Below are 19424 nucleotides of genomic sequence, written 5' to 3'. Positions count from 1 at the left end.
CGCTGAACGGGGGACCACGAGGGGTGGCGGCGTCGCGGCGCTACGCTTCGCGCCGCGACGACCTCGCGCAGCCATGCGAGACAACTCGGTTGCCTGCCAAGATAGACGATAAGGGTACGTCTGCGAGGGTAAGAACGCAGTGCTCGGTGCGCTCATTGTGGGACACCTTTGAAAATACGAATAATTGCCTCGTTTCATCGTAAATGGGAGGCACTTCGAAGGGAGCAGCGATGTGCAATTGTTTTTCTGACGTTATTAATATTTCTTTCCTACTGCACAGTGTAGTTTGCAATTTGGTCTTTTTTAGACAAACACAATGTCTATTTTAAATAAATTCGACATATTCTGTCATGAATTATGTCAAATATTGGAAGTATAAACGTTTCCAACATGAGGCTCCGTAGAGCCCCTGTTTGGTCTCAATTCCGACTGCGTACGTGATCTACTGAGGGAAATATAGTGTTCCTTCCTACCACTGATGATCAAATCACTAATTCTGCTCTGGAGGTAACTTATTATCAATAGATATCTGCATGGTCGGTAACTTATGAGCTAGAATGATGTTAAAGTAGGGACCTATATACTAAAAATCTTGGTTACATACCGATAAATGGTTAAAACGTGGGCGCAATAGTAAAATAGACGTTTCTGTTAGCTTAGGATTTAACGTAACTTCTAGTATAGTTTATACCAGATACACAAAACATTTAGTTTTTTAGTTCGCACTTACCCCATGGTTGGCCAATCCCCTTCGGTGGTAGTCGTTGGGGCTGACGTGCTCTTGTTTGGCAGACTCAAACGTGGACCAATCCGAAGTGTCATTGGACGTCTTCTACGCAATGTATAATCTGAAACAGTCGTTCATTCGTCGAATTTCCCATTTTTAATACACATCCTCTGGGATTTTCAAGTAAATAATTGAACTATCCTTGCATGAGTACTCATGTAAAACTCTGATCTATTGGTTTAACCGAACGAGAATCGTTGAAACGGATCATTCGAAAGTGATACTCTATTGGCTACTAAATTATTGACATAAATTACTTTGCATATAATTCGAGATTAACATTCGAGATGCATATAAAAAAAAAAATGTTTATCTTACCATTGGTACAGCAGACCGAGTTTCGTCCTTGAAACACGTGTGGGGACAAGTATTGCGGGTGAGGGTTCGTGGGGGTTGGCGGGGTGGTTCGACTGTTGGGGACGGACATCGTCGCCCAAGGTGGTGCTGCATCTTTCACGGCGGTTTCCTCGGCCGTGCTCGTGGGCACCTCATTGGTTACCCGCACTTCTATTCCCACCGACTGTAAAAATAGTAATAAGACGTTCGCCCTTAATCATGCTCGAATAATCAGGCACAAGAAGCTCTTTGTCCGACGAAATAATTAAACTCTAAACTTAACTCAACCTTTATTACACTCTAGTCGTTCCACTAAATTTTCCATTTATTAAACGAGACGTTATTTCATCGAATTCTGTGTTCCATGATTTTTGTTCGTTTTTTTTTTTTCAAAAAAACTTCATCTCCAAATGGGATTCAACGACGGGAAAAAGCGCCGTCGTGATCAGACGCGATATGGAAAGATCGTTTGCCCGCGGTGCAACCCCAGGGACCCAACGCCAATCCATCATGGCGGGGGATGATGCTTTGAGAAAATCGTTCATGTAAAAACACATGTAAAGGAAGGAAAAAAGGCCAAGGCCTGAACGTCCTCGAAGAAAACGCAGTCGCTGAGATTTCTCGGATAATTTTCCCGTCGTTCGTCGGACGCTCGATAATTAGATTCCGCAGCGACATTAATAACCTCACTTTGTGGTTCTCTAAATAATTAAATCGGCTCCCGGTGGATTTTAATGTTTCACTTTACCACCGAGTCTCGCCTTCGCGGTATTCGATTATACTTTATCGCGAGAAGCGATTGAAACTGCAATAGCGAAATGAATTTCCAGTCAGACAACGATGGGAGAATCGACGCGTATTTTGACTGACAAAATGGCGTCAATGGGTCAGCTTTAAGTCCACGCTGTTGGTTATTCGTGGAAGGATTACAATTTATTGCTTCCAAGTCGATCGTTTAATATTCGAACCCTTTTCTCAGAGAAAATTGGAGACCCTTTCTCTAGGGAATGGAAAAATGATAGTTTTCAGAGATAGCTAGCGAAGTTAGGTTAAACAGGGAAACATGGCGTCTCGTAAATCGCGGTACAAGTTTTCCCAAACATTTTCGATCATCTTGAGTCCATCTAGTATAGCGAACGATCAATCAATCCAGCGAAAATGAAAGCTGACGGGTGTGAGAAAATAAAATTTCACTGGCGTCTACGACAAACTCTCGCGGATGTCTGAAAAATACGGAGGTTTTGGAATTCACCGGGCAGAATGCAACGTTCGAGGGATTCCACGGTTTTCTGTCCACCCACGCGAGAACGTATTGATTCAACGGGTTCAGTCAACAGGTAGCCTACGCTTCTGCTGGACGCTACTCTATGCAAGCCAGATCTTTTCATTTGTAGCATATTCGCACTGGCATAGTTAGGTAGATTCTGATCCAAAATAACTAAAATTCCATATTTTCGCGGATGTTCCATTTGGTATCGTACTTTTCATTCGCCAAACAAGCTGAAGGGGGACAAGTTGACTTTATTATCTCGCGTAAACTAGACAAGTCGTATATACGCCCCCTGAAGCGCATGTAATACGATACAAGTTTAAATTTCGACTGGAAAGGTCTACTTTTTACAATTATATTCTACACTCTAATTTCGCAGGTAAAATTCCCGGGAAAGGTTATGTCAGCGCAATCTAATCCTCATTACCATTTTCATGCCCTCGTGTACCATCCGAGAGTAAACGCGCTTCGAGTAAACGAATTAACGTTCGCAACGTAGGAGCATATAAGCTTCAAACGTTCAAAGCGCTCCAGCGTCGCTCGTTTTTAAACTCTGATACGGCGATTCGACGAAAAACATTACGGAGAAATGGACCGGGAAGCTGGAAAGTTTGGAACGGTGGTTTGGAAACGGAGAACTTGTTCATTCGGAGGTCCGCTAGGGACTCGAAACGGAAAATTAGCGTGGGAGAGCAGACTCCCCAAAACTTGAATTCGATTCTAGAGAATAAAATCAGTCAAAGCGTTTAGAGAATTATCCTCGATGAGGCGGATCCTTAGTGCTGGTGAAAATGAACGCTCGATGAGGCATTACTCCCTGAATAATTATTGTAAAGCCAGATATAATTACTGGATTATGATACTCTGGCGTGTTCAGAGCCCAGGGAACACGGAACTTAATATAATCTACTCGTGGAACAATTAATGATACCAATAAAGGTGTGGCTGTGACAAAGTCTGGGTGTTAAATTGGTAGTCGAATAGAATGGGGGGATGTGTGTTTCCGTGTGCATCGATGGCCTCTCGAATGTACACAAAAATGCAACGATGTTGATTCCGGTGGAAAACATTTATTGAGAATCCGATCGATGCAATCTCTTTCGACGCAGTCTCCACCAGTTAGCTGCGACTGCGACGATATTTGGCGGCGCTATATCCCCGCGGGGGGAGGGCGTGGATACTTTGTGATCGTATAAACGCGGGGGAGGAAATTGCGGAGGAAATTGCGAGGTGGAACTTTGAGAAACAGAAGAGAGCTATTATCACTCGCGCTATGATGCCTCGAATATTTATAAGAGAAATAAAATCGATGGAGCAGTGGAAGAGCGATCTCAAAGGGCAACGGTAGCACGTTTCGAGATTTATGCGAGAGATAAATTCGCATAAATGAATCCAGAATACCGATCTAAATGGATAGCGGTAATTTGTCTGGTTCCTTAGAGGAAATTACTACTTTACGTGGGTGGTGGCATCGTTTCGTTACCTGAATTATATTTAGGATACTGCCAGTGTCCATAAATTCTCTGGTTCCATATCGATATCCTTCCTCGTTCGAAAAAGGAGAACTTTTACGTCAGACTGTTCCTCTCGCACTTGAATCACTTCATCCCTTGGTGTCTACGAATTAGTTTACCCTGACGTTTAAGTCATTCAGCAACTCCATCCAGACAAATTGGATTAGTCTCAGTTGTTGGTAGATCGCAAATTTTTGCAAGTCAAATGCTTGAATTATTCAACCGCCAGTTGCACTGAGAGTCCACTGGCTCCTTAAACGACAGGATAAAAATGGAAGAATCTACGGGTTCGTCTCTCAGTTTCACCCTGAATCGTCGTTTACGAGATCGTAACTGCGAATGCATACACGGCAAAACAATTTATTTGCAAAGCTGCACGGTTACCTTTATTTCATTTAGTCTGCGTACAATTCACTCGATTTCGCGGAATATTTACAGAATCGACGGAACTCTGAAGGGAACCCAATAAATCGCGCGAATCGAGATGGCAAAGCGTATGAGATTTAAAATAATATCGCGCGTTAAATGCCCAGCTCGCATCGAAATCGCGCCGTGGACACACGTGTCCAGTTAACCGGGTGGTAAAACGGTTCTCCCCGTGGAAGTTCGCCGCGCGGCTCGCGTGAAATTCGAAAGCGTTTAGCCGAAAGCGGGACACGCGCTCAAAGGGTGAAAACAGGATTGAAAGGCGGGCGTATTACACGCGATAATCCCCGTACGCTGAATAAAAATATCGCCAGTCTCTCTCTTTCTCTCTCTCTGTCAGCTTTCACACGTTCGTTTCTGACAAATATTTATCGCAGACCAGGGGTCCATTGTCCCATAAACCGGGAACGTTAATTGCGTATCGATCGCAGGGCGAACCAGTCGGCTACACGCTTTCTTCAAAACAAGATCTCCGATTTGCTTGCGCTGCGAGGGTGCGCTTCGGTTAATATTTATTCGTTTAATTGCTGGGGAACGTGACCGGGTACCACGTGGGGCTCTCTCTTCGCCAGCGATCCTCCTCGAGACTGCAAACGATTACAGAGCGGAGATAAATTAGGCTCCTGCAAAGTATACAACACCGCAGTAACGTCCATCGAAGTCAGCCCTCTTGGTACGTACAATTGCCCGTGGTAATCAAACGGATCAAAAAGGAACGGCCCCTGAAACGTGCTCTGCGAGCTCAATGGCGATCTTCTTGGGTCGAGGAGAGAGGAAAAAGGGAGTGAACACTCTGAGCAGAGACCTTTTTTGACTCCTGAATTTTTCTTAACCTTGCCAGCAAGGGTGGCAGCCGTTTGATAAAGAAAGGGCCACGTTTATTAGATGAAAATTAGACGGACGAGTTTAATCAGAGGAAAGACGACGTAGGAAGGAATTAACGACGAGGGACCAACGTAAAGGCTTCTCGCACGTATCCTGGTAATTTATTCCGTTCTCGGACCTGTTTGCCACTGTCGAACCTTGTCACGCTGCGAATCTGGGACGCATCAATCCGTACCCCCAGGAAAAGGCGAATTAAATTTCTGCTGAGAGTTTCCTGACGATCCATCGCCGTAAAGGTACGATAATTCGTCAAAATATCAGGATGTCTTCGAGTTTTCAAGTCGCAAAAATATTCACAGTAAATCTCTTGCGAAATGTTATGCACTGACGTCCATCTTATATGCAAAATACTTTGGGCAGTTCGTTCGTAAGTTATTTCTCTATCATGACTCGTATCAAAGTTTCGAGCCAGTTCAAGTGAACTTTTACTCGAAAATTTCATTACCCCACGTTTGGTAGCGTGATAACAGCTTCTTAGCGGGGGATGTCGCTTCCCCTTGAACGTCAAAAACCACTGTCCCGGTGGACACGTCGCCCGTAGCGGAGATTTGCATTTTCACGAGCCACGAATTTTCCCTGGGTTTAAATATTACGCGTTGGCTGAGTTGCGCGGTCACGTATCCTGAACTCGTTCAAATATACGCAGGCTCCCACGAGAGCTATCAAAAAATCTGGATGTGCGCGGAAAAAGAGGTACATCCTGTAAGGGGACGATCCATCAGACGAGAGGGACAAGGCTCTTCACGAGGCATTCGTATGTGCTCGTGGGTTTCATTTTACGGTACATTAAATACCTATTCTAGGAAGATGATCGAAGAGAAAAATTGTTCGATGTCCGTTGGAGCACCGTGGCTCTCAGACGGTGAGTCTCCTCTGGTCCAACAGCTCGCGCGACGCTGCAACACAAACATGGTCGACCATTGAAAAATGACGGTATCACTTTCCGTTGGACGATCGCCAACCCTGTGCTCACTTTAGTGTCACGCGAGACGTCAGAGTCCGGACGGCTAGCACTGCTCGCGTAGAAAATATATTTCCTCCCTAATTGGAGCGTCTCGAGTCGCTTTAGAACTCGTAAAGGTCTCTCCAGCGGCGCGAAAACAGATTCTGCGAATTTATTAAGAAGTTTACGACTAATGAATTCATCGTCGAGCTTTTTATCCCGACAGTTCTCGAAGATCGCGTAGGGGACCGTGTAGGTGGAGCTTATAAAGCTGGCCATGAGATTGTAAAACTTAGGACACACGGGCTGTCTCGCAACCTGCGTGGCCAATTTTCATCTAAATGGACGTGGAAGATTAATATTCTTTGGCGATGAATAAATTAATTATTCAACAGCGATGGATTAAACGCCTAGGAAAGTAAACGTTATTGTATCGTTGACGTCAGGAGGGAGTGGGCCTTAGGAAAGTTCGCGAAACCGACGCCTGGTGGCGCCACAGCAGCGGGGACTACCCGTAATCCCAAAATGGCACCCTGAAATCCTAATATCCGGCCGCCCACAAGCCCCACGGTTGTCGACGAAGACAAATTGAACCGTGCAGCTGATGGAATCCAACATCAGCGAGCCTGATATCGGTTGATGGAAATGGAATTGGTCCAGGTATCGAGATAGCGATGGAAAAAAAAAGGGGGATGCGAGCGGTGGACGCAGTCATTCTGACTCGCGGATAAAGTAACCCCTTTTGCGGGAACTTCGATCAGTCTGTTTAGATTCTGTGTTTTGGAATCGACGTAGTTATTCACTTTGAAGATGAATGGGGGGGAGACGATCTAGTTTCACGCTATTCGTAAGCTTACACTCCATCGACGCCCGTCTATGCGGCTTCTGGTTTATGCATGAAGGAAGGGTCGCGTTACTCGTGGCGCACCATAGAAATTGAGTGTAAGGAGAAAATGTGTTCAATTTCAGTGGAGGATCGCAACGAGTTAGCGGAGGATATTCTGTGTTTGCGGTACACGTTAAACTTTCAGTAATTATTACCAATAGCGTGGTCTCTGGCGATTAAATATTTGTCGAGCTCAAGCATGAACGGGATATGAAAAAATATCCTTTCGAATTTATTGATTCCTTTTTTTTTTTTAGAGTACTAATTTTTCCAGACCGTCTGATATTCGTATTTGCGCTTCGCTCTTCCGGTCAATTAATAAATGTTTGATCCAAAAACACGGGAGAGATGAAACGTACGAACTTCCCTTGAACAAACATTAACGTTTCGCCGTGAAAATCATAAACGCGGAGATATTCTAACCAAATCATAGTACAGGCCGTTGGAGGTGATAAACCACGTGTTTCATTAACGGTGAAAGCTAATTAAGTCCCTCTTGAGGCCGCGAGGATTTGGAATTACTGCAAACGCGTATCTGCTCGACTCCAACAGCGCACACGGGCGCGCTGCAATTTTTACTTTTGTCATTTCTCGCGTATCTCGCTCTTGCGAATTTTTGCAACAGACCTAATCTTTTTTAGAGAAAAAAAGGGCCACGCGCGCCAGGAGCAAAAAGAACGGGATACGCGATTCATTAAAAAATTGTCTGCTTTAATGATGGCCTTTTTTTAACGTCGTGCTTTTTATTCGCGACATGGTCCGCTTTTCAAGAAATATAATGGGACGGTATTTCTCAATTTATTCCCACGAAATACACTGTTGAAACTGTTTGAAGTATGGCAGCGTTCATAAAATTTGAATATAACAAACCGTAAAAATGGTCCCTTTAGTAAGAAACACCACTGTTCTTCGTATAACACACGTAGATGTACAATATTGCTCGATGAATTTCGAAAAATTGTCCAACGATTCAGCACAGAAATAAGTTTGAGACCCATGATGGTATAGAAACACAAAAATTCTGTCCACGTTTCTAATCTTACCATATATATGTAAATTAGTATGTTTTTATCGAAGCAAAAGTTACTACAGTTCGCAATTATATTTAATACAAAACTCATGTGAAAGAAATATTTCGCAAATAATGTAATGCGATATTGAACAAGAGAGAACATAATTTTTATTAAAAGAATTTTTATTTAAAGAAGGAGGAATAGTTTTCCTTTGATACTCCCTAGTAAAGCGAGGATAATAATGCTTTATCGAAATCCATCGAATCGAACGATACGTGTGGTTCGAATAAAAGTGGCTATTTCACGTTGCGAGGCAATAATTCCGGAAATGCTGTTTGGGAATCGTTGATATCGAACATAGCGTCGCGCAACGATGCAAAGAGCATGGAATGTTCCGCAAATACCGTTTAAAGGCCGGGATCGATGCTTAAATTATCGTTAAGCCGTCCGTTTGTCCGCGGGAAGCTTATTTCCTGCGTGAGCTCGCGACAACCGATCGTTGCGCACTTCTCTAGCCGATTTTCCCTCATTATCGTATGTATGAAAATTACTAAAACACATTTTCATCCATCCGTATCCTTTCACAGACTCCAATCCTTCTATCTCACAAAAAATGTTGAATTTAAAAATGAAATTTGAAATTTGGAACGGAAACTTTTACATTGGAACACCCGTTGATTAATTAAAAAACCTTTCAAAGTATATTATTCACTTTTTCACGTAGGAAACTTTCGCGTACAGTCGAATGCAATCTTTTATATTGCAATGGTAATTAACGCGATTGCATGCAACCCCTATCAAAACATAGGCGTCGTTGACAGATCAATTATGATCCTCTGGGCCAAGAAGACGTCCCCACCAAGCCACCATCGACTGTCAATTACGTTAATAACCGTGGCATCGATTCGTCGAGTGTGCTCTGCAATTGTTTTAGGAGGATGGAAGGGTAATCCAGGGTAGAAATTGTGCGATGTTAAGGAAGAGGGTTGCGAAGAAATAATATCAAAACAAAAGAAGCTGTATTAAACAAATTAGACAACCAAGCTAGGACAGAGTGGACAGGTTCAATAAATGATTGAATTCTTTCAGGAACGTCGAGGATAATTTGCAGTCGATTGTGTTATTAAAATACGCGACGCAAGGGGCGGAAGCGATATCCAGGGGAAATAAAAGCGGCGTGAAACTGGAGCAGGATGCTCTTGGATTGTTTACTTATCGACGCTGATTACGATATCGATTAGAAGGGTTGAAAAACAAGTTTCGAGATGGCGGGTCGAAGTTCGCGAAGGACTCTCGTCGCCTCGTCGTGGACTTTAATTATAGTGTCCATAGAGGGAAAAAAAAGAAAAAAAAAAAAAGGAAGGAACAAAGTATTACTCGCATTTTTTGCCTCGCGATCTCGCGTGGAAACATTTAACAGGATCGTGATCAAAGCGGACGACGCAGGCGGAGAGCTCTTCCAATCGAAATTCCACGGTGAGTTCACCGCGGATCGATCCTTGAGCAAATTAAGTTTGATAGCGCCTCCGCTATTTATTATTAACCGATCGCCTCCTCCGCGTGGCTCTTATTGCGCATACGTAATCCGTTTGGAATCCAGACTGGAAAATAAGTGGAAATAAAATTTTCTGGCCATGTACTCGCTGGAAATGAGACTCGTAGGGTCTCGATGGGACGTGGAAGCGAGTCTCCTCGCCGGGTTAATTGGCGGGGTCGTTTTAGATCCCGGTAGCTCTTCGATCGTGACAACTTCACCCCTGTAAATACGATTCCGTGGTGGTACAAAGAGCTGCGCTTTCTACAATTCCAGCACCCTTTATTTCGTCGTCATTAACAGTAATAGGGGCTAATTGAATCCCATTCGAACTTGACTCCAGCTCCTGACCCGTTGCCCTTTGCTCGAGAGCCAGCGATGGATTCGCGTCGTCGTACCTCGTATCGAATAATTCGTCGATAGAGCGTGGGAATGCCGGACATGCTGACGGGTGAAAATCAGTGACGCGTAATTCGAGACGTGTACGAATTCCTGGTCAGACTCAGCGGTAAGAAATGAAACTTCCGGGTAATTTAACAGCTGGTTAACGAAGGCGTTGTAAGATTCGACAGGGGAGAAGTCAGCGGAATGGATTTCCCCCTGGTAGAGGCGGTCGAGGCGAGCAAACAGAAGTCCAATAATGTTGTTAGTAGTGGTAACAACAGGAAATGAGATTTCTCCTCTCGCTCCAGGGGTCCCTGTATTTTCACTTTCGATTTTACGACTGATTGTGCCGGACGAACTCATCCCCCGCAGCGTGAATCGTAGCGAAAAGTGGGATCGATTCGCAGAGGAACAGCGAACGGGACGGAACTTTTTCCCTAACCAGCCCTTTGCGACATCGAGAAGACGCGGGAAGAATTTATGGAAAGTTCCCTGGCTCTTCTGGTTTTAGTCGAGCGTCGAATGATTCGTCGTTCTCGTTGGGGAAGATCGCAGAGTGGTTACGTACAGTAAAAAGTAACGAGCTAACATAGATTTAAGGATCCATCGAGATTCTAAGCGATTCCAGTCGAGCGCTCAGTGGCCGTCGAACCAAGGCAAGCTGGCCAGTTAAGGTCGCTGTTTCAGATAACTTCCGGCGGAAGTTGTAGCGAAGCACGTAATGCCTAGCGCGTGTAATGGGGTTGATACGTCCCCAGTATCGGTCGCTAGCTATGATAGAGCAATTATTTTCACCCCAGGCTATCCATTAGTCGGCAATCTGATTACACCGCCTGACCAAGCTGTCTCCGATATCTCCCTTAACCTTAACGGGACACAATGGTCCGTCGATGCGCAGTAGCCACCATTTTGGACACGTTCGCCAATTAACTAAAATGGCTGATCGTCACAGTCTGTACGGTGACTGTTTGTTTCTTCCTTTTTTTCAACATTCAGACGATTTTTGAAAGAATAAGAATATATCGAAATCGAGCGATATTGAAAGATGGTAGTAAAGTTAACAGGCACATATGATATTGATAAAACAGCACCGTTTTTAATTTAGACAACTCTTCTTTCTAACACGTGTTGTGAAACAGTTAAGGCAGCTTCGAACAATGAAATTTCTATGAAAGCAGTCACTAAATTGGGTTTTTAGCTAGTCTATTGGTTAAACAGCGGCGCTTTGCTGTCAGAGTGAGTTAACATGAATTCAGCGAGAACTTAAACTTCATCTCCCACGAAAACAAAATCAATCTCGCTGGCCTTCGACGCGCGAACTTCTTTTAAAACAATTTTCGATAAACGGCGAACTTTCTGAAAGAAATTAATTTGCGCGAGGTGAGTGTTAACTTTGAAGGATTCACACTGAACTGTAAACGTGTTGTTAACTACTATACCACGTTACTGGGTATAACATTGTTCAATACTATGCTTTGACTATACTATGAACACTAGTCTTCACTATTCTGTAGCCTATTGATTGCTTTATTAACAACATATGCCATCCAACATGCATTCTAGCCGCTGACAATCAGCAAAAGTGAACGAAAAAATAGTTTCTCAGTGAACGAAAGAACTTTTTGGGTTCCAAGTGAAAGTTCGATCACAAAAGGCCATTATGGCAACTGTTGCTGTAACTTGTTGCCATCGCGAGCCACAGCGAGAAGCTCGATGGCACAGAGGGAACCGTATCCAGCGTAACTCGAGCAACAGATTGTTTCTGCAAGCTCAAAAGAAAGTTTTCCCCACAACCGGACGACGACGAGCGTGAAAAATGCATAAACGAACAGTTCCAGCTGGTTAGCGTCGAATAAGAAAAAGGTGAACGCGATCGATCGCGGTTGTTTCGCCGGACTTTCGATAAAACGTCTCACGCTGTTCCCTGTGACGCTCGAGGTGCATTGTTTTTCGGTTGAAAACAAAGCATCCTGGAGAAATCATCGTTCGAGACGACAGAAATCAATTTTTTCAGCGACCTTTTCAGCGTGATTTTTCAGCGATTGGTATCGCAGAAGTGGACCTTTGGTCTTTTGTGGCCTGGTGGTTTCATCGTGAAACCACCCTGTTGGTTCTCTCTGAAACAAACGGATACGTTTCGAATCTTTTCATGCGGTCTGATCCATTAACTCTTCTTCGTTCCTCTGTTATACAAAAGCCATCAGTTTTATACCATCTATCTACTTCTGTCCAGTAATTTCCAGGATATTAGTCTAAATGTAATTACTATCTTCATTTTATGATCATTTTCACTCCTTCAATGCTGGTCCTTGAAAAAAAGAAGCATACTATTCCTTGAACACAACTGTATCAGGTTCGATTAAGTCTGCTCTAATTTCCTTAGACGCACGTTCATAAAAGCTTGGAATGGTTATGCTACAGTTATGGTTATATAACGCTTATGATGTTGGGTAATAGTCGCACAACCACTATGGCAGTCAGGAAGAAATTCTTTTCCGCAAATCGGAATCAGTCGGATTTTGATGAAAGGAAATGGCTAAGAAACTGTTAAGTTTAAATAATAAATTGATTCTCTTTTCTCGATTAAAAAGTTGATCAAACTTGAAGCTGAAGGCATAGCTGAGCCGCGCAATCTTGAACACAACGGAATTTTAAATAGAAAAAAAGTTAATGACTGTAGAAAAAAAAAAAGAAATAAAGAAACTTCGTGCAATTATATTATTTCGATTTAACAGTTATACAGAGACGTTTTAATTGTTCCCCGTTCGACGTGCTTGATTTAATGGTGTACTCTGGAATCAATTAATCTGGAATTTGTACAGTGTGCTGCGGGAAATGGGATTAGCGGTAGATTTTTCTCGCGCGTGCAGTCAGAGCAAATCGTGCTTGCATAACAGAGCATCCCTTTCTTTTCAAGAATGTTCTGTTAATAAAAAATGTACAATTACGATCTCACGATCTCCGTTGAACCTCCTGAACTATTCTCCGCGTGCGACGCCATTTTTAAAAGGCAGCACGACGCAAACGAAGAGATCTCTCAGACTTAAACAGTAGATCCAGAGCAATGCTGCTGTACTCACATGCTGCATTGGATATCCGGTGCTACCGACGATCAAGTCCCATGCCCACGCGAAAATCCGCGCGCAGATGTGCATCGACGTCACTGCCAGCGTGTAGATCTCGATCTCACTGCCAGCGACACCAAGAATCACCTCAGTCTTCGAGCTGTACGACGTTCACCCAGTCGCGATACAATCCGCTCTCATCTCAATTTCCGCTGAGTAATCCTTGAATCCGCCGTGCTTCATCGACGTCCCACGTTTTCCCGCCATTGGCGACGACACTCACCCTGGAGCGGTTCCGATCTACCCTCCCCTGGCATCCCCCAGCGGCCGCCAAAGTCCACTATCCGATCGGTAACAAGATCTTGCGCGGGTGAGGGCTTCGTTAGAAAAGTTTGAACAGCTTCCCGGGTAAGGGGGACTCGATCGCGTTCGCAATCTGATCTGGCTCGAATCAGAGATTGGATGTCAAAGCTGCGGGGCCTGTCGCTGATCGATGAAGCTTTCTCGCGCGATCATTTGTCTGGCTACGCGCTTTGACGTTACCATTAGACTGGCTGTTTCAATAGCCCCGCATACAAAATTCCCGTTTCTTTGACGAGACTGATAAGCTGGCGAAATTCTTTGCTTTGGCTCTCTCGTTCGGTTACGCGGAGTTCGACGGATAGGGTTGGGGTTGAAGAGACGTAATTCCTGGGTCCCTCGATGAATCACTAAAGTCCATCCGTCTACCGTTCCATTGGAACACGGTTCGTCTATCAATTTAATTAGCTGGTATCGAGGGTGCTAATAATTCCAGAGTCAAGTTTATCAGCGGCCATAGAGAGGCAAGCTAACTCAAATCCAACCAAAGATTAAGCCCACTGTTTCGCTGGTGAGCAATCATGTGCATAACTTAATCAGATCTGTTCGATCTCGTTCGTGCCAGCTATTCAGAATTGCAAGTTAAGCCTCGAGTGCTCGTTTCACCGATAATCCCTAGTTTTGGATCACCAGCGATCAGTCTAATGGCAAAAGATCGAACCTCAAGCGGTCAAACCGACTCTGCACCGGGGAACACCTTGATGCAGACACGAGCACGATCGATCCTCGATATCACGCGATTATCAGTCGCAGTCACTCGACCACGATCCTGTCGAGACGTCACTCATGCACAACCGGAAGAAGACCAGCGAACGCTCGCGCAGCGGACCAGTAATTACGTTGCTGTCACTTCACACCGAGTGGAGGATACCGCACTATTTCGACACCACTTGCCTGTGTCCTAGCCAGCCTGGGCTACGCTGTTTTCTGTGTACGAACACGAGCTACTTGTTGATCGACACTGGCCCGCGAGCATCCCGCAATTAGTCGTCAATTTTCCGAATTATCACACGACTGTTTCTTCCTTAGGGTCTGCGATGAGAAACCAACTGTGTTCTGCTCGGGTTTGTAGTCAGGAAGTTTAGGTTTTCGTGGCTGATGCAGGTTTTATGAGTGAAAGTGTGTGGCTTTTGGTGAGGATCGGTTGGTTCACGGTGGAGTATTAAGTAATGTTGAGTGTTCAGGGCCTGATCGAGGGAATTGCGAACGCGTCCCTTCACGGAACACTCTCGTCTGAAGGACTGAGCGATACTGACGGAAGAAACGCGCGCGTACCGCTTAGGAACACATAGGAGACGCGGAACGCATGTCAAAATCAGTATCTACCGGGAGGGTACACAACCCTTTCGGGAGAGCCCTATTTAACAGGTGGGTGGAAAGTGGATGGAGGATGGGATGTAATATTCGAGAGGTAAAAATAGATTAAAAGAAGAAAATTGCTGGAAAATTGGGAGGCTACACTGAAACGATGAATGAACTGACACGTTTTATGGTAGTTTGGAATAAATGAGAGACTTTAACTTGATTAATATCTCATGTATAGTTATGAACGAAATTTCTAGTGAATTTTATTGAAAATTCTTTGAATAACTCGTAACAACTCGCTGTAACAAAGTGCAGTAATTGTTTTATGCAACGAGTTATTTGAATCTTCAAAGTGAAAAATTGTCCTTGATGTGACTATAAAGATAAAAAATGGTTTGAATGTAACTACAAAGATAAAAAACTATAAATATTGGCAGATACAGTTTATTCTCATACAATTATTATAACTATCACTATTGTTCTAATGTAGCACATCATGCGATTTTTTAAAAATATTTTTATATAATATTTTCCTGAATTTTAAAATAAATTATTATTAATTATTCCACCTTTACCTTGTGATAATTCTTTTAACAGTAACAAAGAACGAACTGATTGCTTTTAGTCATAGATGGCACAAATGCCACTTGTTCCTTTCATCGTCGATATTGCAGTTTTCTGCGTTTCATTTGCCTCTCCATCTTTCTCTTTTGCATTAAAACTTAGTTTAACATATATTTCACTGTGCAAATGTTAAGTGAAATAAATAAATTCAATATCGATACAGCATTAATGAAAATTAAATATAACAATAAAATTTCGATTAAGAAATTTGGCGATCAATAGACAATTATCTTATAAATATGTGAATATAACTGTGTTTTACATAAATTACATCATACATGATACTACACTAGATTCTTCGAAGCATAAAATTGCATTAAAACTGCAAAAATTAATAAAATAAATGATTTCTACACAAGAACGCCCATAGGTATATGGTTACAGTCAACTGTAACCTACCGTAGGTAGTAGGGGAACCCAAAAGTGGGGACATTCGTAACGCTTGATTGGCATAACTTCAGTCCCCGTCGAGCCACGATCGGTATAGGACGCGAGTTACTGATGTAGTAGGGGGTAACCAACCATAACGGATGCTTCAATGAAGATGCCAGTGGTGGAGGCACTAATGACGAATGGTCTAATGGTGGAGGCGTTAATGGTGGATGCTCTAATGGTGGATGCGCCATGATGGATTTTCTAATGGTGGAGGCACCGATAGTAATGCCTCTGATGGTGGAGCCACCGATTTCGGATGCTTCAATGGTGGAGACGCTGATGGTGGAAGCGCTGTGGTGGATTTTAAAATAGTAGAAGCGTCGTGGTGGATCTTAAAATAGTGGAAACGCCGTGGTGGCTATGATGATGGAGGCGCCACATTGGATTTTCAAATAGTGGAGGTGCTAGTGGTGGAGGCATCGGGTAGTGGATGAAGCTCTAATGGTGAAGGCGCAAGTAGTGGGTGCTCTAATGGTGGAAGCACCTGTAGTGGATGCTTTCATGGTGGAGGCGCCGGTGGTGAATGCTCTTATGGTGGAGGCGCTGATGGTGCAAGCGCCGTGGTGGATTTTTTAATAATGGAAGCACCGATGGTGGGTGCACTGATGGTGGAGACACTGATCAAATGTTAATTAAATTAGAATTTGAATTGCATTGGGTCCCTGCGTAGTCACCTCCACGTGGTGGACCTGGATACTTGGTAACGTTTTCGAGAGATTGCGCTCTCCAAAACGATATCATGCTAAGGACTACGCAGACTTAACACTAGTACTACCAAACCAGTCGAAGTGACTGCCATATATAAACTTGTTATAGAAATTTAATACATTCCATTTTTGACATTTTTGTTTTTATCTACCAAAGTTTGATATATTTGATATATTTTAAAGAACTTAGAATACTTTAATGGCGGGTAGTACTAGTGTTAAGTCTTTTACAGTACAATTTACATTTTGAAAGTCTTGACAAGAACTTTGAAGCTTTAAATTGGACTATAGATAATATAATTAAAGAATAAGATATAGTTTAAGTTCATTTTTACGTTCGTCGCTGAATCGCCGTTGGATCGCAGTTGGATGTCTGAAATTATTCTTTTTCGAAGTTGTTCTCTCTCTCACTCTCTCTTTTTTTTTTCTTTCAAAATCGAAACGCAAGCGTGAAAGTGGTGGTGAATTCTTAAGAAAAATAACTTCCTACATTATCGATTTCGGTAATTAAGTCCAGTTGTAAATTGTAGGGAGCATAACTGAACCTTTACTCGTTTGCACGATCGATATTGTAGAGCATTCTGAAAACTCATCTATGCTATAACTTACCTATGGTTGCCTTATCATGGCTAAACCATGCATTCGTTTAAATTATTAACCTAAATGTCGAAAGCTAATCTAAAATATTATACTATGCTGAATCCTCTACCAGTATTTGTTTGTATATCTTATTTTACAGGGTGTGCAATAAAAATGCATAAAAATATGTGAGCGGTATGACGAATTTCATGCTCATTCTAGATTCTTACATGAATCAGCTGCTACACAATAGTTCGCGCCTCTTTTTCTAACCTCAATAATTTAATAACGATAAAGCAATCTTATCGATGCACGAGAACTGATTATTCGATCCAGAGTTCTTTAGATTCTTAAATTCTTCCTGAATTCTTTAGAATTCAGACATATCACCGTCGTATCTATAATTGTGATTTTTTCAAGTGACTGTGAAACGAACAATTTATTTTACGAATATGTCGCGATTTCATAAACTTTTCAACAAAGTGAAGTGCTCTGTCATCGGAATGGTACACGTGAATGCACTGCCTGGTACCGAACTTCCATTAAAAATATATAAGTTAAGATAAAGAGTGGGAACTTAGAATATTTCAAATACCAAAGGGTTTACAGTGAATAAATTTGTTTGCTGGTTTTATCATTGTTGATTTTCAAGTATCAGTATAATTAGTATCTCTCGGAACAGTCTGTTTTTGACACTACAAGTCAACAAGTTAACAGTATCTAGAAAAAAATACGTCGCATGGAAAACATGTTTTTGACAGCAAGTTATTTATTATTCGTTCGATAATTTTGCATTTTGTTAAACCTTAACCGGTGGAATAATACATTTCAGGAACACCTTTGTATAATGGTAATACTAAACAAATTATCAGCGATGCAGTGAACGAAGCGATAATTTACAGAGATTGCGATATCGTAAGTTCTGCTGAGAATGTTGCTCTGTCATTTAATTAATTATTATACTTAAATTTAAGCACGGTATCCTAGTAGAGAATATGCACGATGTTCCATACGTAAGACCCAACAATTTAACTCCTGAGATTACATCAATGATGACTAGAATTTGCACGGAAATTAAAAAAGTGTTACCAGATAACATTCCTTGCGGAGTACAGGTAAAATTAGTTGGCCAAATTCTACTTTACCAACGCAAACACGATGGTGGTACCGGATGAAGCCACTTGCCATTAGACGACTGACTGCAGCCACGTGTTTGCGTCGATAAAACAGAGTGAACGCCGCCATTTTTAATGTCAATAAATTCAACAATTCGTATACGAATTCTATAACAATTAGTCACTCGAGAAAAACACAAAAGAAAAAAACAGGAAAAAATAGATTTTAGCAGGATGTAACAAAGAAGCAATAGCTGTAGCAAAGGCAGCTGGATTCCAATTTATTAGAGCCGAAGGGTTCGTCTTCTCTCATATTGCGGATGAAGGTTTCACAGATGCATGCGCTGGCTCTTTATTGAGATACAGACGACTAATTGACGCTGATGACATTCTTGTTTTCGCTGACGTTAAAAAAAAGCATAGGTGATTTGTCGACACTTCGAGAGGAATATAAATTTCTTAGTCTTCTTTTTTACTGTTAATCTAGCATAACGCACACTTTGTCTCTGCAGTTCGCATGCGATCACTGCTGATGTAAGTTTATCAGAGACAGTAAAAGCAGCGAAATTTTTCTTGGCTGATGGAATAGTATTGACAGGAACATCAACAGGCGACCCAACTGATGCATCAGAGCTTGCAGGTATCCATTGGTGTTAACAAATTTTCTCTCATTTTCACTGTTTTATTATCATGGACACAAAATCGTGTTGTTCAGAAGTTAAACAGGCCACTAAAGAACAACCTGTCCTTATTGGCTCTGGTGTTACAAAAAGCAACTTGGAAGATTACTTATCCTCCGATGCAGTGATTATTGGATCACATTTCAAAGTTGATGGGATCTGGGAAAACAAGGTTGACAGAGAAAGAGTGACAAATTTTATGAGAGAATACAAAAAGCTGCAAAATGACATGTAATACTTGCGCTTAACATGATTGTAAAACGCATAGTTCTCTATTTTTTACTTGTTTTTTCAATTGTAATTAAACTATACACCGTATGGCTGTAACAAGTAAGTTTTTTTTTTTATTCTCTGACAATAAAACAAGTTTGCCGTCATGACAATCGATGACAATTGAAGATGCATGTAAAATTGATCGCAAGGCAAGGAAAAAATTAATCATAAGGTAAAGCGGAAACACTCGTAACCGGTTTCGCGGAACCTGTCCTATACAGTGCTTGAATAGGTTTTTAATGGCGGGGTATAAACCTTGGATCTCGGGTCGAATTTATTGTTATAGTACCATAAGTTACGTTC

The 19424-nt window shown here is 42.4% G+C and overlaps 2 protein-coding genes across 2 annotated transcripts; one reads left to right on the top strand and one right to left on the bottom strand.

Moving 5' to 3' along the window:
- Positions 1 to 726: 726 nt before the first annotated feature.
- LOC143427737 (uncharacterized) lies at positions 727 to 13151 on the bottom strand. Its single transcript, XM_076902145.1, has 3 exons — positions 13059 to 13151; positions 1106 to 1307; positions 727 to 848 (listed from the first exon to the last, which is right to left on the bottom strand). The coding sequence occupies exons 1-3, from the start codon at positions 13131 to 13133 to the stop codon at positions 727 to 729; spliced, it is 399 nt and encodes a 132-aa protein (XP_076758260.1). The 5' UTR covers positions 13134 to 13151.
- Positions 13152 to 17464: 4313 nt separating this feature from the next.
- On the top strand, positions 17465 to 19083 carry LOC143426663 (uncharacterized protein F13E9.13, mitochondrial). The gene is made up of 6 exons (XM_076900254.1): positions 17465 to 17581; positions 17886 to 17968; positions 18028 to 18168; positions 18392 to 18591; positions 18681 to 18808; positions 18884 to 19083. Exons 1-6 carry the CDS (start codon positions 17506 to 17508, stop codon positions 19081 to 19083), a joined length of 828 nt encoding a protein of 275 aa, XP_076756369.1. The 5' UTR covers positions 17465 to 17505.
- The last annotated feature ends 341 nt before the right edge of the window (positions 19084 to 19424 follow it).

This window comes from Xylocopa sonorina, chromosome 9 (genome assembly GCF_050948175.1).
Source record: "Xylocopa sonorina isolate GNS202 chromosome 9, iyXylSono1_principal, whole genome shotgun sequence".
Classification (NCBI taxonomy): domain Eukaryota; kingdom Metazoa; phylum Arthropoda; class Insecta; order Hymenoptera; family Apidae; genus Xylocopa; species Xylocopa sonorina.
This window is presented reverse-complemented; position numbering and strand designations above follow the sequence as displayed.